The 15,001-nt window shown below is 57.2% G+C and overlaps 1 protein-coding gene across 3 annotated transcripts in view; it reads right to left on the bottom strand.

Annotated features, from left to right (window-relative positions):
- Positions 1 to 15,001, bottom strand: part of TSPAN18 (tetraspanin 18) — a 179,828-nt gene that overhangs the window by 17,588 nt on the left and 147,239 nt on the right. For 2 of the 3 annotated variants that reach the window (XM_045808766.2, XM_087854765.1), the window contains 3 exons: positions 10,442 to 10,524; positions 2,695 to 2,767; positions 24 to 218 (listed from right to left, as the gene is read on the bottom strand). In XM_045808766.2, coding sequence (XP_045664722.1) covers positions 24 to 218; positions 2,695 to 2,757 — 258 coding nt within the window. In that variant the 5' untranslated portion in view covers positions 2,758 to 2,767; positions 10,442 to 10,524. The remainder of the gene's footprint in view (positions 1 to 23; positions 219 to 2,694; positions 2,768 to 10,441; positions 10,525 to 15,001) is intronic. The other variant, XM_087854766.1, reaches the window with a different exon arrangement.

Genomic DNA, 15,001 nt, shown 5'->3' with positions numbered 1-15,001 from the left:
GGGGTGGGGATGGGGCTACTCACGAACAGCAGCAGACACTTGTTCTCACGGACGGCCCCGCAGCAGCCCAGGAAGCCGAGCAGAAAAAGCAGGCCGCCCATGGCCAGGAGGATGTAGGCGCCCGTGATAAGCAGGGGGTTGGCGGCCACGATCTCCCGGAAGCCGGTGGGGTCCACCATGACCCAGATGCCGATGCCCAGCAGGCAGGCCCCGCCCAGCTGCTCCCAGGGCCGGTCAGGGGTGCAGAGAAGAAAGAGGCAGACAGGGAGGTTAGACACTCCACACGCACACCGTTCCTCTGAGCAGGGCGCCCAGGGTGGAGCCGGGGAGCCCCGGGGAACCCCAGAGAACTGGGCAGAAACCCATTTGCTACACAAACCAGTGTCCCAGCAACACTTTCCATGGTTTTGCATTTTCCTGGTTACCCAGACCTTTAGGGCATCCTCCAAACCCAATCTCTGATCCGCACCCCATCGCGGGCTGCCGAGGACCTTGTCACATAGAGTTTATTTGCCACTTTTATAGTCTCCTTAAATGTCAGAGCTGCAGGACAAGGAGGTCACTAGTCCAACCCCCTGGTTCCACACTGAACCCCAGAGGGGGCCATGCCTTGCTAAAGGTCACATGCAGGTTCACGGCAGAGTCAGGGTTAAATCCCCAAGTCCACGCACACACTCTGGGGCTTGTGCTGTGCCTGTACCGTGTTAGGGGCCGGGAAAACGTGGACAAAAACCATCCGCTTTGCCCTCAACATGAGCCCTCATCAGCATGGGCTCACTGCTCTCAAACCAGCTCCTCTCCTTGTTCATGCCTTCGTGTCCACGGCCCATCTCTCCAGGCCTTACTCATCTTTGGAGAGAGGTAGCTTCGTCCAGAGAAACGGCTGTGCGGGTTGTCAGCTGTGTGACCTTGGGTAAGTGGCTTAACCCCTCTGAGCCTTAGCTTCCTCGTGGGTAAAGAAGATAAATTCCCCTCTGCCCTCCCAAGGTGTCCCCAAGGAAGAAAGGACAGAGTGGATAGGAATGTGCTTAGCAAGTTTCGATAAATATCCGTTCCATTTCCCTTGGGGACAGACAAGGACTGGAAGCAGATCTGTTACAGGAGGACAGTTTGGCTTCATCAGGTTTTGAATGGGGTCAAGTGTCTGAAATTTCTGTGTGGTGGGAGGACCAGAAGTCCCCCAGAGGTCCCCCAGATGTCCCCCAGAGGTGCAGGCCAGCAATGCCAGGCTGTGGCTAAGAGCAAGCTGGTGAGCTCTAGTGTGGCTGAGGGGTCCGCAAGCTGGCGGGCAGAGCTGCACGGCCTGGGGCTCGGCACAGGAGACAATATTCTTAGGTACAGGGGTCGGGGCAGGGGAGCGGCGGGGAGGCCGGAAGGACCCAGCATTGGGTGGCGAGAGAGGGAAGGCCAACAGGGACTGCTGATGACAGAGTCCCCACGGTCGCCCTGTGCTGAGCACTGTCTTTCTCCTCCGTCCCTTACAAAAGCTCTGGTAACAGCTGCCTCCTTCCTCATTGCTCTTAAGGTTTTGGGGTTCAACGATTGTGTGCTGAGGGCTGCTTCGAGGGCACAGACTGAGCTGCCCAAGGGGATGCAGCCCGGTTTCGGGTGGGGACACTGAGGTTGCCCGGGGCCTCCCGGCTAGGAAGTTGGGTCGGGAATTCACGTCTGGAGGCTCCCTGCTCTTCAGGATTATGGGCAAGGGAGGGACCCCAGGAGAGTTGCTGGAATGCATTAAAAAATAGATGGAGAGAGAAAAGAGAGACAGACAGAGCCAGTCTTGACCAGAAAGGGACCTCTCTTTCACAGTGACCCTGTCCTGGAGGGCATCAGTGGACTTCCACTCACCCACGTCTTGGCTGCACTAAGGTCAAAGGTTGAGGTGGGCTCCAGAGAGCCGGGGGCGGGGGGGGGCTCAAGACGCCAAGAGTGTGGCTCTGTCCCTGGGAGAGGCCTGAGCAGAGCCTGGGGCGGGGTGCTGCCAGCAGGTGGGCTGGGCTGCAGGGTGCTGGGCTGACCCCCTGGGCGCTCAGGGCCTCTGTGCTTTCAAGTACAGAATCCACAGGCTAGATGCGGAGGGAGCTAAGCTAGCGAATGCTGGCACATTCCAGGCACTTCCTAAACTAATCTTGCTTAATTTTCAAGAAACCTGTTGAGGTAGGTAATGAGGGGATGAAGATACTGAGGTTCAGAGAGGTGAAATGTGTTTCTAATCACAGAGCTGGTGAGATGCAGAGCCCTCTTGAACCCAGGGTGCTCCCAGCCCCGGAGAGGTTTCGGATTACATCAGCTGGTCACAGCAGTTCAGCCCAGGGGGCTCGGAGGCCTGCAACTGCCCTGGGGATCGGGGTCAGTGGGTCTCTCTCTGCTGCCCTCTTCTCCATCCCCTCCTTCTCCCGGACCCTCCACCAGGCAGCCAGGATGAAGGCCCCCACCCTTTGTGAGAGGGCCTGAACTGTCCCAGGGTCTGTACAACACATCTCTCCTGTGACCATGGGCTCTTTGGAGTGGGGCGGGCACCACTGGGGGCCTCTCATCTGGGAAATTCTGGCTGGCCTGGTAGATTTGCTTCTGGCCCTGGCCCCTGTCCTGCCCTCAGGACTCAGCCCAGTATGACTACATCGAAGCCACAGTCTGTTCTGCACACCCAGCAGAGGCCTAGGGAGACCCCAGGAACGTTCCGGCAATACTTACAAAGATGAAGAAATTGAAAACAAACATCAGATACTTCATGCAGCTCAGACAGTCGCCTTCCATGGTGTTCTGCCTACAAAAGAGCAGCCCCTCAGTCTCCCTGATGGGGGACCCCACCCAGAAAGAACCTCGCCCTGCGCCTGGCCCTCCCCCTTCCCCCACGGGGGGTTCCGCATGGTCAGCCCTGCCCTTGCAGCCGGTGGAGGAAGAGGGAGACTGGTAACAATTTCCTCTCTTGGAGGGTAGCTCTTTACCTTGCGGGGCCAGAGTTAGAGGAGTGAGAACCCGGGGAAGCAAACCTGCCTGGCTCAAGCCCAGTTCTACCATTCATTTGCTGTGTGGCCCTGGGCGAATCACTCCACCTCTCTGAATCTTGCTCTTTCCAACCCGAGGAAGGAGATTAAAAACAGAAGCTTCCTCCCGGCAGTACCGTGAGGATTCACGGAAATAACGCGGGAACGTGCTTAGCACGACGTCCGGCGGTGGCAGGTGCTCAACAGGGCTGCCTCGGGACAGTGCTTGACTGCAGAGGTGAGCCTTCCGTTTGTCAGAAGAGCCGCCCAGGCTCAGAGGCTTCAGGAACTTGCCAAGGTCACGGAGCAGGATCAGAATCCAGGCCTCACGCCAGAATTCCTGCCGCCCCACACGCCCTCCAGCCTGCAGGATGGCGCAGGGCTGTTCCAGGGTGCCAGTGGAGGGGTGTCACAGGGGAAAAGGGGTACGGGCACCCCTTCCTGAGGCCAAACCCTCCCCATGCCCTATCTCCATCATGAGACCCACAGCAGCCCACCTACCTAAGGAGCCTTCCCCGTCTCTACCTAAAATGCCCCTGGTAGCGAGTCACTGAATGCAATTCTGTTCAGCCTGCATTTAGTGTGCACTGACTGTGTGCCAGGCACCGGGGCTTGAAACGAATAAGATGCAGGCCTTCCGCATCCCCGGGGGAAGCCGACAGCATCTGCTCTCGCGAGTCAGACGTCAAGCTCACGGTCACGTCCATATTCAGGAGTCAATATTGCCATACTTTCTTCCTGATGGCCCCGGGGAGCGACATGGGGCGGGGGTCAGAGGTTTCCACAGGTGAGGAAACCAGGTTCATGATGAAAATAGCCTGGTCAACCTCTCCCAGCTGCTAAGGGGCATGGCTGCAGCTCCGCCTGGCCTGAGTCCCTCTGCAGGTGACCCCAGCAGGCGGTCTGCGCTTCCGTGACAGGATGTGGTGCAAAGGGTCCTAGGAATATGTGTTGGACGTGGTCGAAGGTAGGGAAGGTGGCGCTTTGTTACTTTGCACGGTTACCCATCCTCCTTCCGGAGAGAGCTGGGCTCCCTTTGCCTGACCCCCAAAGTAAGCTGAAAAGTCCTGCCTTCCATGGTCGCTGCCAGAATTACTATGATTCATCGTCATCGCCGTAGTCCCCGTTTGGGGAGCCCCTGTTGTGTGGTAATACTGTGCCCAGTGCTTCCCATCTATTATCTCATTTAATTCTTGTAACAACCAATTAGGTACAGGCACTTGTCACCGCAAGTTTTCACGGCCGTCTCCCAAGGTGTGTGTGATTATCGGAGAGATTAAGGGATGTGCCCAAGGCCACACAGCGTGCAGGAGGCAGTGCTAAGGTCTAACACCAAAGCCCATGCATGGTGTTTGGCACACAGTGGGTACTCAGCAAATCTGCCCCCTCCCCACCCCAAACCATAGCCCGATGCCCTCCCCAGCAAGGAAGGCCTCACAGGCTAAGGAACAAAGGGCCCAGGGCAATGCTCACTTCCCTCACTCCAGGCTCATCCCACTGGGTGATGGCGGGACCAGCATCGTGTGACACTTTGGTTGAGGCTAGAGGGTTTTAAAAGTGCATTTGAATCCGTGCAGAGAGAAGCACAGTCAGCCCGCTGCTGGGGAAGGGCGTGCAGGAAAGGCTGCTGCCTGTCATTGCCTCTTCTTGTGGTTTTAGCCAGTGTGCCAAGCGTCTGACCTTGGCTGGGCAGTGGCCATGGCACCACGCGGGCACCTGGGAGCCATGAGGAAGGTACTGGGTCGGGCAGGCAAGGGCTCTGGGGCCCGAGGGCTTCCCTCCTCACAGGGCCTGGTTCCTGCTGGCTGCTCTGCTCGGCCGTCTGTGCCCGATTGAAGCCAGAGCTGAGCAGGGGACACCCCGGCGGGGCCCAGAACGTCCAAGCCATGTGTGCTTTCTTATCTTATTGGGTGGCAGAAACCAACGCATCAGGCCACACAGTGACGACCCCAAGGCCGCTCCAAGGGAAAATCAGGGAGTGACCCTGCACCAAGGCTCCAGGCTCAAAGCTTTTGTCCTTCTGAAAGCGCCTGGCCCAAGGGCTCTTCTCAGATTGGGTGAGAGGAGAAGGGGAACACAGGGTTCCTGGGGTCACCTGGCTGGTCTCCACCCCTGGGAATAACAACATGGAGCAGGTGCAGGGCTCCAGCCTCGGCACTAGACATGTATTAACTCACAACCACCTATGAGATAAGCACAATCATCATCCCAATTTTCTAGAGAAGGAAACTGAGGCAGAGAGAGGCTAGGCGACTTGCCCAAGGTTGCAGCTGGTGAGCGGTGAAGCCAAGAATGAACCCAGGTGGCCTAATTTGGAAGAATGAAGGATTGTATGTGTGTGTGTGTGTGTGTGTGTGTGATTCTTCTTTCCTTCACTGAGTTGTGGCCTGAGTTCAGGAACTGTCATCTGCCTCCAAAGCTAGAATCTGATGACACCATCCACTCCATCTCAGGGATCTTTCAATCACCTCCAGCCTCGGTCCTGCTCCTGGCCTCCTCCTCTCTCACCCAGATGTAGCCTCAGCCCTGGCCTGGTCTCCCTACATCCAGCCACTCCCCTTCCAGCCAGTGCCCCCAGAGAGGCCTTTCCACAAGGCACATCCAGCCACATCATGCCCCTGCTGACCGCCTGGGCTCCACAGGAGACCAGCTCCTGCCTAACTGTGGACTGCAAGGGCCTCCAAGACTCCCACGGCCACTCCTCTGCCCCATCGCCAACATCAAAGGACAGTCCCCGGAGCTCACTTAGTGTCTCCCCTCGTGCTGATCCCCTCTGCCCGAACTGCCTTTCCACCTCCTCCCGTCCCACCTAATTCCTGTTCACCGCCCAAGGCATCACCTCCTTCCCTGACACCCCCTATCCCGTCCCTGCCTTCCCAAGAGCTCTCATGGCCTCTGCTGGTCTCCACCACTGCCCCCGCCACATTGTGTAGCATTACGTCATCCGCCAGTGTTCCGGTGAGCTCCCGGACGCGTGGGATGGCAGCTGTGCCCTCCTCCTGGGACATAGCAGGGACTGGCATGTGGTCTGGACCGCATAAAACCCGCCACAGAGCAAATGTTCATTCAACAGCACGGGCAGGAAGCCTGGTGGGAGGCTAAGGGCTTTGCCTGCATCACGTCTTTGTGTCCTCACCCCCAGCTGTTAGAAAGAGGGGGCCGGAGGGTCCACATAAGCAGGGCGGCTCCCAACTTCCTCCTTTCCTCTCTCCGCCGTGCCTTCTCCAGAGTGAGGACAGTCCCCACGTGACTCCTTCTGATGCCCCATTTGCCTGTCTTTCTCTCCAGATCTTCTTGACGCCAGAGAGCCCAGAGCTGCCCTGGATAGGCAGGATCAAGAGGACCTGTCCCTTCCTTTGTCCCGGGACCCATCCTCCCGGTGGGCAGTGGGAGGGCTGAGATTTGGTGCAGACCCCCAGGTCTGGCCAGACAGCTGTTTAACCAGCCTGTCTTCTGATTGGCCCCTGCCAGTCTTGACCCTCATTCTTGACCCTCATCCCGTGGGTCATCTTTGTCCCCTCCCTCAGCCCTCAGCCCGGCTCTCTGCCTGCAGAGCAGCTCCCCGGGATGCCATCTCCAGGCCCACCTGCCAGCCATGTCCCTCCTCTACCTCTGGCCTTCTAGAAGCAGCATCTCATCTGCATCTAAACACAGAGGTTCTGAGCACAGGCTCTGGAGTCGAACACACCTGGGGCTCCAGTCCCAGCTCTTCATCTTTCTACCGCTATGTCTTTGGTAAGTGACCGAACTTCTGGAAGCCTCAGTTTCCTCGTCTGCAAGAATGGGCACTGAGGGCCCACATCGTGGCATGCGGTGAGAAGTCAGTGCCCGCACTGGCCTGGAGCGGGGTGGACAGCTCTCACCATGGCCACACCAACTTGGCAGGTGTCCGGGCCTCCCTGGGCTGCTGCTCGCCCTGAGCTCAGGACCCAGGACAGTGCCCTGAACCCTGGGCGCTGCATTCCGACCCTCTCTCCCTTCGGTACCAGGGTGACTCAACTCCACACGTCTGCTGAGACTCAGCGCTCTTTGGAAACAGAGAAGAGGGAAGGAAAGAATATTTATTCAGCACTGACCCCTTGCCAGCCACATGCCAGCTCCACATGCCTACCCTGACTCTTTCAATGATTCCCATGAAGTGGGAAGCACTGTCCATTTTACAGATGAGGACACTGAGGCTCAGGGAAATGAAGCGACCTGCACAACATGCCAGGGCTTATAAGTATGCCACTCAGCCCACTCCAGACCCTGTGCTCCTCCGGGCCTAGGGACAGCTTTCAGGTAGAGAAAAGGGCAGCAGGAGCACTGGACTGGGAGTCCAGAGCCCCAGTCTCCTGCTCTCCGAGTCACCTCCTCTCTCTGGCCTCAGCATCTTCCTCTGCAAAACGATGGAGCAGTTGGAGGACATGTCAGTTCCCTCCATCAGGCTTGAACTGGATGGGCCTTTGGAGGGCAGAAGGGACAGCCCCATTAAGATGCTAGAAGTCTGCGGGAGGCCGGGCTCTAGCGGCCCCCTCCTTGGCCCACCTAGGCAAAGCTGCTCTCCAGGGCGGGATCTGGCTTCAGCTGGCTCTGGCTTTGTAGCAATTAAGGGGCATAATAAATATGGCAGCCCATAAACAGGCTACCTGTATTTATTACGGACCACATTCGTTACAGATTATATCTAATGGGTAGCTTGTGGTGTGCCGGGCTCCCAGACATATGCAGTAAAAGGAGCGTGTCTCCTGGGAAGAGCCTCTGACAACCTCAAAGGTGAGACGGGTAGAAAAATAAGATGATGGTAGCCAGAGGGCGGAGGGAGATCCAGAGGCGCAGGTCCAGCTCCAGGGCGAGGGGTTTGAGCAGAGAGGGGGCGTTGGTGCCTGACCAAGGATGGGATCCCAGCCCCGCCAGGCTCAGCTGGTGGACAAGTTCCTAAACTGCATGCATCTGAGTTTCCTTGTATTTAAAATTAGTATAAAAATAATGCTTTCTGCATAATGCATGGAAAATACGAAGCTCAGGGCTTGGGACACGGAGGCTGACACTAGCAACAGCTAGTAACAGCGGGCGGATCTTAAATTCTTACCAGGTGCGAAGGAACACGCACAATCTCACTTCTCATAAAGTTCCAGGGTAGCAATAACGTCATCTCCACTTATCAGGCAAAGGAATTGAGGCTCAGAGAGGTACCATCACTCATCCCAGGTCACACAGCACAGAAGTGCCTGAGCCAGGATTTGAACCCAGGTCTGTCTGCATCTGGAGCCACAATTCTTCAGCATCATTTTCGATTAAGTGCTAATTCCCTCGCCCCGTTCAAACATCGTCCTCCAAAATGCAGGCCTGTCTTCCTATCTCCTCTGTCACCTCATTTCTCCCTGTTCAGGGCTATCAGCCTTCTGGGCCATCATCCACCCCCAGGCTGAAGTCACAAGACGGACACCTGCCAGCTCCACCTGCAACCACACGTTTCCGAGTGTGGGACACACCCACTTAGCCAACTGGCCGGACAAGAGGGACAGACCAGGGAACCCCCAATCCCTGCCTGGACCTGGCTGAGAGCTCCACTCACCACAAAGCCTTTTGGAAGTTAAGCGAATGACAGCCCAGTCCCGTAATTTACCTCAAAAAGAGGGTGGGGACAGTCTCTGGAAGGTGGGCTGAGAAGAATCTTGAGACTATGCGGTCCGAGGGCTTCACTGTTTCTCAGACATGATGTTCAAAGGCACTTGGGAAGGAGAAACAGAGGTCTCTCTGCTGAAGGGAAATGAACACTCTCTCTAGGGCATGGGCTGAAAGGCCCACTGAGGTTTCCCCCATCCCTGGACTCGACGGGATCCAGAGGAGAGAGCATTAGTGTGGGTGGGGGTGGCCGGATCAGACGGGGCCTGGTCCTTCCACTTTCCAGCCTCATGACCTTGGACAGACACACAGCTTCCCTGGGCCTGCTAAATGGGGACAGGAATGCTGACCTTCTCAGGCAATCGTGTGGACTGAAGACTGAACAGGAATAGACGCAGGGTCCCTCACGCCACGCCTGGCCCACGCGGCTCCATCCCTTCTTCCCTCCCTGTGGCCCCACTATCGGTGGCTCCTCTCCCCTACTCTCCTGGACACCATCACACTGGCCAAGTTCCCCGCATCAGGAGAGGGGAGGGGTCTGATGCAGGGGATTTCTGAGTGGGGAGAGTGGTCCTCAAATGGGGTTCCCTGAGACTGGCAATCTCCTAAAGCTATTTTCAGGATTGCGAATAACACCTCAGAAATCATCCACTCACCGCTGGCTGGCCCACGGAGCAAGTATCTTGGGTTTTGGGGGCAATTAAAGTACCCCAGGGTGGGGACCCTGTTTCTTGGATTATTCAGAAGTTCTAACCGCTAGGCTTATACGACTTGGCAGTACAAAAACTCAAGAGAGACACGAACGTAGACTTAGGAAGTGACTTGGTAAAGACAGCACTGTTTGATGGATAAGAGCCTTTAAATCTTGGGGCCCAGAGGGATGAAATGTGGAAGTCGACATCGCAGGCAGACCTGACTTCATGTGAGTTCAACTCCCCACGTGCGTGGGGGAAGCGTGCAGGGGAGCTGGCTAGGTGCTGCGTTTCCCGCTGCCCTTCCATGCAGGGGTCTGCCCCAGGGTGAGCCTGGGGGTGGGGGGGCCTGCTGCCCTGGATCTCACGGTCTCAAGGCTCCTGTCGTGGTGCCTGTCATGGTGTCCTGGCCAAGCGACGGCTCTGGGCTCACACACGGGCGTGTTATCGCACAATGTGACCCCCAGATGCAAGCGACTGTTTCTCGAGCAACAAACCCAGTGGGTTCAGAGCTTGAAGGGGATTGAAGTGACACTTTTCTCTGATGCCACTGTTTGTGTCACCCCTGGTTTGGAAGCCGGTGCTTGGGTTATCTATGTCCCCGGTCACGAGCAGGCAGGGCAGCACTGACCTGCTGGATCCCCTTCACTTTGGAAACGAGAAAACAGGCTGAGAAATGGAGAGGGGGCGAGGCCAAGTCATCCAACCAGTTAGTGATGGATGTGAGCCGAGCGCCCTGGTCTCGAAGGCCAGGTCAGGGCCCTGGGACCACACGCCGGGCTGGGTCTTGTGCCTGTTTATGCCGGAAGCACGCGTCTTCCCTTGTTGGCACGCATGCTTCATCAAGGCGGGGGCTTGTTTCATTCACTGCCTTATTCCTAGTGTCCACGGCAGTGCCTGGCACACAGTGGGTCCTCAAGTCATAGGTCTGAATGAAGGAATAGTGGGAAAAGAGCAACAGAGACAGAGAACAGTGCAAATTTTGCGAATCAGAGAAATAAAGACCGGTCAGGACGAGAGGGAAAGCCGGAGAAAGACGGACAGCAGGCAGTGATGTGGGCCAAGACAGACAGAGAACTGAGGACGAGGCTGGGCGGTGTCAGGGGACAGGGTAGAGGTGCACAGGGAGAGGGGGGTCGATTGCTGACTTGTTACCTGGGCGGCTCTTCAGGTGTCAGCAGGACAGAATCTTCTAGTCACAGGGGCGCTTGTATATTCTTTTATTGGCCCAGCTTGTCCTAGAAGGAGAAAATATTCAATTACTATAGGAAGTCAATAAGGAGCAGCCACGTTCAAGAAGCTGTTTATGAAAACCTGCCCTAAGGACGCACACAGGGCAGGCGCCTTGCTAATCTGGGTCCATTAGCGCTAATGAAAAGCTCTCAGCCTCTGGGCCCACTCCAGCTGGGGAGGCCTGCCCGGGGTGCCTGCCCTTGGCCCAGATGGCAGCTCCTGGGTCCTCCCAGGAGCGGTGCGGGGAGCCACAGCTTTAAGAGACTCTCAGTTCCAGGCACAGGCTTTGTGCTGACACACCGCATGCGGCTGATGAACTGAGAGGAGGCAGCGGGCGTGGTGACCCACACACCTGGATGTCCCCTGGATGTCCCCTGGGCATCTGCGGGGAGGCCTCCGTAGAGAGTGCCAGCAGGGACGTGTTCTTCAAACCCCCCTGCCCCAGAAATCCTGACTCCCAAGGGAGAGATTGGATGCCGGAAAAGGTTGCTTCGCCTCACAGAAGGATTTGCCAGAAGGCTTCTGTAAGGAGCCAGATCCCAGCGGTGGAAATGAGGGCTTGCTTTCAGTCGTTCTGCCACACCTGTGGGGAATCCGATGGCTGGGTCCTGTGCAAGGAGGACCTGGATAAGGGAGGCCGTGGAGCTTGGGTCGCAGGGGGCATTCTCATGGGGAGGAAGGGGGAAACCTGGGAGTCGCAGGTGCCGGCTGAGATTGCTTCCCGTCCCTGTCGGTGGAGGCGTGGTGGCTGAAAGACTCCTCTCCATCCACGCCGGCATCTGCTTATGAGACGCGGACAGAGCACCTACTGTGTGCTGGGCGCCGTGCTAGGGAGCGGGGTGCTCACCCTCACAGTCAGGGGGCGTTTTGGGGATGGAGACAGCGGTAGGCTTGCCGTCTGTATCAGGTGGTGGAGGAGATTGGAGGAGACGAAGAAAGGGGTGACGATAGGGCTGGGGACCTGCAGGAAGGAGGACTAACTGTCCACGGGTGTAACTCCTCTGCAGGCAGTGGGGGGCTTCTCGGGGAAGAGGCGGCACAGGGGAGCAAGTCTTGAGGAAGGGTGGAGGCGAGGCTGGGCAGGTGGAAAGGCAGAAGCAGGGCCCTCCCTCCTGAGAGCTCACTGAGACCCTAGAGCCTAAACACACACACACACACACACACACACACACACACACACACACACACGCACGCGCGGCAGGCTCGCCAACTGCCTGCCTCTGGATCAGCAGAGCAGAGCTTTGGGCTACACGCTCACACGTGAGTTCCCCGAGTGCTCACGACCCCTGGAAGCAGGGATCACGGGGGCGTGGCCATGTACAAAGAGGAAGCCAAGCCCCGCGGGGCAATGCTTGTCCAGCATCACACAGCTAGGACGCCTGGGAGCCTGAGTGCAAACCCAGAATCAGGATCAGAACTAGCTCTGAGAGAAAGCGCTTGATCCGCCCGAGCGTGATTGTACTGAATCCTCACGGCAGTCCTGCTGGGCGGGCTATTGGCCCATTTTACAGAAGGAAACCGAGACTGACAGATATAAGTCTGAGCTGAGCATCCTCCTGTGATCCCAGGAGATTCCTGGCAAGGCGTCGCAGTAGCCGTACTGGGGGTCAGGATGGGGAGGGGGGCAGAAGCCCAGCCCCATCTGGCCTAAACAGTGATCAATCCCCTGAAATCGGCCCTCGGGCTGAGGGGAGGTTCTGTGCACTCTGGCCTCTACCAGGCAGGACACGACCAGCAGGGTGGGCATGAGGGGGTGGCGGAGGGGCAGGGAGAAGCCCCCTGGGTCCAATCAAGGTCCAAGAAGCTTTGGCTGGAACTTTGTCCAGGGCGGGAGGAAGCCAACTCAGGCTCCTTTCTAGAGTTAGGGTCTCTGTGGCCTTAGGGAGGGGAGCCCCACTTCTAGTTCAGGGGCTGTACCCCACACCTAGCCCAGGGCTCAGGGAAGCAGGGAGGAGTCAGATTTCTCCTAACCCTGTTTCTCCCCTGCCCCATCCCTGCCCTGCCTAGCATCTCAGGCTGGCAGTTGTCCCAAGGGTGAGGGGACTCATCTTCCTCTGGACATTGAGGCCCAGGTGGCACACAAGGGCCCATCCAGTGATGAGGAGGTGGCCCTGAACTCCGTTTGGCCTCTCCCTCCCCCCTTCACTGGATATCCCTGCCCCGTTGTATGCCAGCTCCTGGGCTGAAATGGGCTTACCCCTCTTTGGGGTTCCAAATGCCCTTAACAACCTGCCATCTTTCTTTATTCTTCCTGCTCCCCCAGCCCATGGCCTGGTTCCTGACTGTTTCCTGCCCCAGCAAAGATCTGCATTAAGGGGAAGCTGGCAAAGGGCAGCCAAGGGGATACCTGTCACATGCACCCCGTCCCTGCTGGGACGGCACTTGCCTTGGCCAGCTCCCTTGAGACCTTCAGAAAGTCACTAACCCTCCCTGAGATGCCAGGTTCTCCTCTGAAAACTGTGATCCTCAATTTCAAAGCCAAAAGTGGTTGTAAGAATTCATGATATGGGGACGCCTGGGTGGCGCAGTCGGTTAAGCTACTGACTCTTGGTTTTGGCTCAGGGCATGATCTCAGGGTCCTGGGATCAAGCCCCAAGTCCGGCTCTGTGCTCAGTGTGGAGTCTGCTTGAGTTTCTCTCTTTCCCTCTCCCTCTGCTCCTCCCCCTGCTCTCGCTCTCTGCTCAAACAAATAAATACATCCTTTAAAAAAAGAATTCATGATATGAAGCACAGGGAATTAACTGATCTGATACGAAAACCCTTGGAAACCTGCAGAGCGCTCTTCCCGTGGGGGCTGCTATGATCAGCAGCTTCATATATCTGAAATAAGTGGGCGCCCAAACCACACCCACCAGTCATCAGTGGAGGTGGGCACGGGAGAGAACTGTGGGCCAATGGCTTGGTCGGGATGGCTATAGATATCTTTCCCGTAAATGGCCCCAAATTCAAGTTAACTGCTACAATTTTGTGATAACCAGCTCTAACAATAACTCCTAGTACTGCATGTTAACCACGTAGCAGGCTCTGCTAAGCATTTCTCCTGCGTTCTCCTATGTCCTCCTCGCCTACGAGGTCGGTACCATTATTATCCCGTTCTCCATATGAGGCAGCTGAAATGGACAGAATATAATGAACTGGCCTGAGTTTATTCACGTGGTTAGTCGGACGCGGCCACGACTCAGACTCCAAATCAGAGCTCCCGACGAGACACCAGCCCGTGGAAAGGACACCTGAAAGAGGAAGGGCTATGCCTTGGGCTCTGAAATTTCCAACCCAGAGCTGCTCTATCCTGAATCAGGCAACCAGGCAGACTCCCAGGGAGCCAGCTAGCGCCCTCCCCTATGCCAGCTGGAGGCCTCTAGGGGATGACCCAATCCTGCCATCCCTTGACAGATGGGAGCCCTGAGGCCCAGAGAGGAGCAGAGACGGGTGAGGTCACGCAGTGCCTCGGGGTTCTCCTGTGCAGGCCCCTGCCTGGGCCAGACAGCTTTATTAACCTGGCCCCTCCCACCACCCCAGATGGCGGCTAGATCCCATCTGCACAGTGCGGACCCGGGAGGGGTTCTCTGATTAAGAAGAACAGCTCAGTTCATAAATCACTCCTTTTACTCTCACTGCCCTCGGCCCCCCGGCATACTTTCCGGAGAGAGAGAAGGAGGCAGGTGGACATGAGCAATGGAGAAGCCCCATGGGAAGAAACAAATGCAGGTCTGGGCTGGTGTAAAGCCCAGAAGTGTCTTACAAGCGCCCCAGCCAGGCGAGGGCGCTGTGGGCCAGGATCCCACTGGAGCCACCAGGCCTCCAGCACCCTGGTTTCCCCCCCAGCAGGGCTCTGCCTGGACAAGCTGCAAGACCTGGGCCAGTCTGCCTCCTGAGCATCCGGCTCCTCACCTGCCAGATGGGGGTTTTCAGAGTCGTTGCAACCACCGGGGGGGAAATGATGGAGCTGAAAGCACTTGGGTGCCTGCACACCAGTTCCTTCCTGCCTGCATGCCAGGCCCCCGCCAGTGCCAGCCCTGGGCGTGGTCCAAGGTGCAGACACCGGCGGCTTTCCTCATGCAAGGACTCACTCAAATCTCGTGCCAAGCCATAACCCCACACTTGGAGAGGAGTGTTAACCGCCATCCCAACCAAGTGCTTTGGGCCCACCGAGAAGCGAGGGCGGGGCTGGAGGGGGTGTTCGGCGCTGGGGAGGCCAGGGTGCAGGGAGCACAGGGCCATGAACAGGGCACTGTGTCACAAGTGTTCACCTAGAGCGATTGGACTCAATCCCACAAAAGCCTCTGCAGAATGGATGATCCCACCATCATTCGCTTTCACAGCTCGGGAAACCAAGTCTCCACGGGGCTAGAAAGGTCCCGGAGCCAGACCTGACCTGAGGTTTGCCAGACTCTGAGACCCATGTTTGTTTTCCTTCATCAGGACACACACGGGGCAGAGGCTCGTCAGGATAAAAACGATTCTCGCCATCAGGTTCAAAGC

The sequence above is a fragment of the Ursus americanus genome, chromosome 24 (genome assembly GCF_024610735.1).
Source record: "Ursus americanus isolate L20-20 chromosome 24, mUrsAme1.1.p, whole genome shotgun sequence".
NCBI lineage: Eukaryota > Metazoa > Chordata > Mammalia > Carnivora > Ursidae > Ursus > Ursus americanus.
This window is presented reverse-complemented; position numbering and strand designations above follow the sequence as displayed.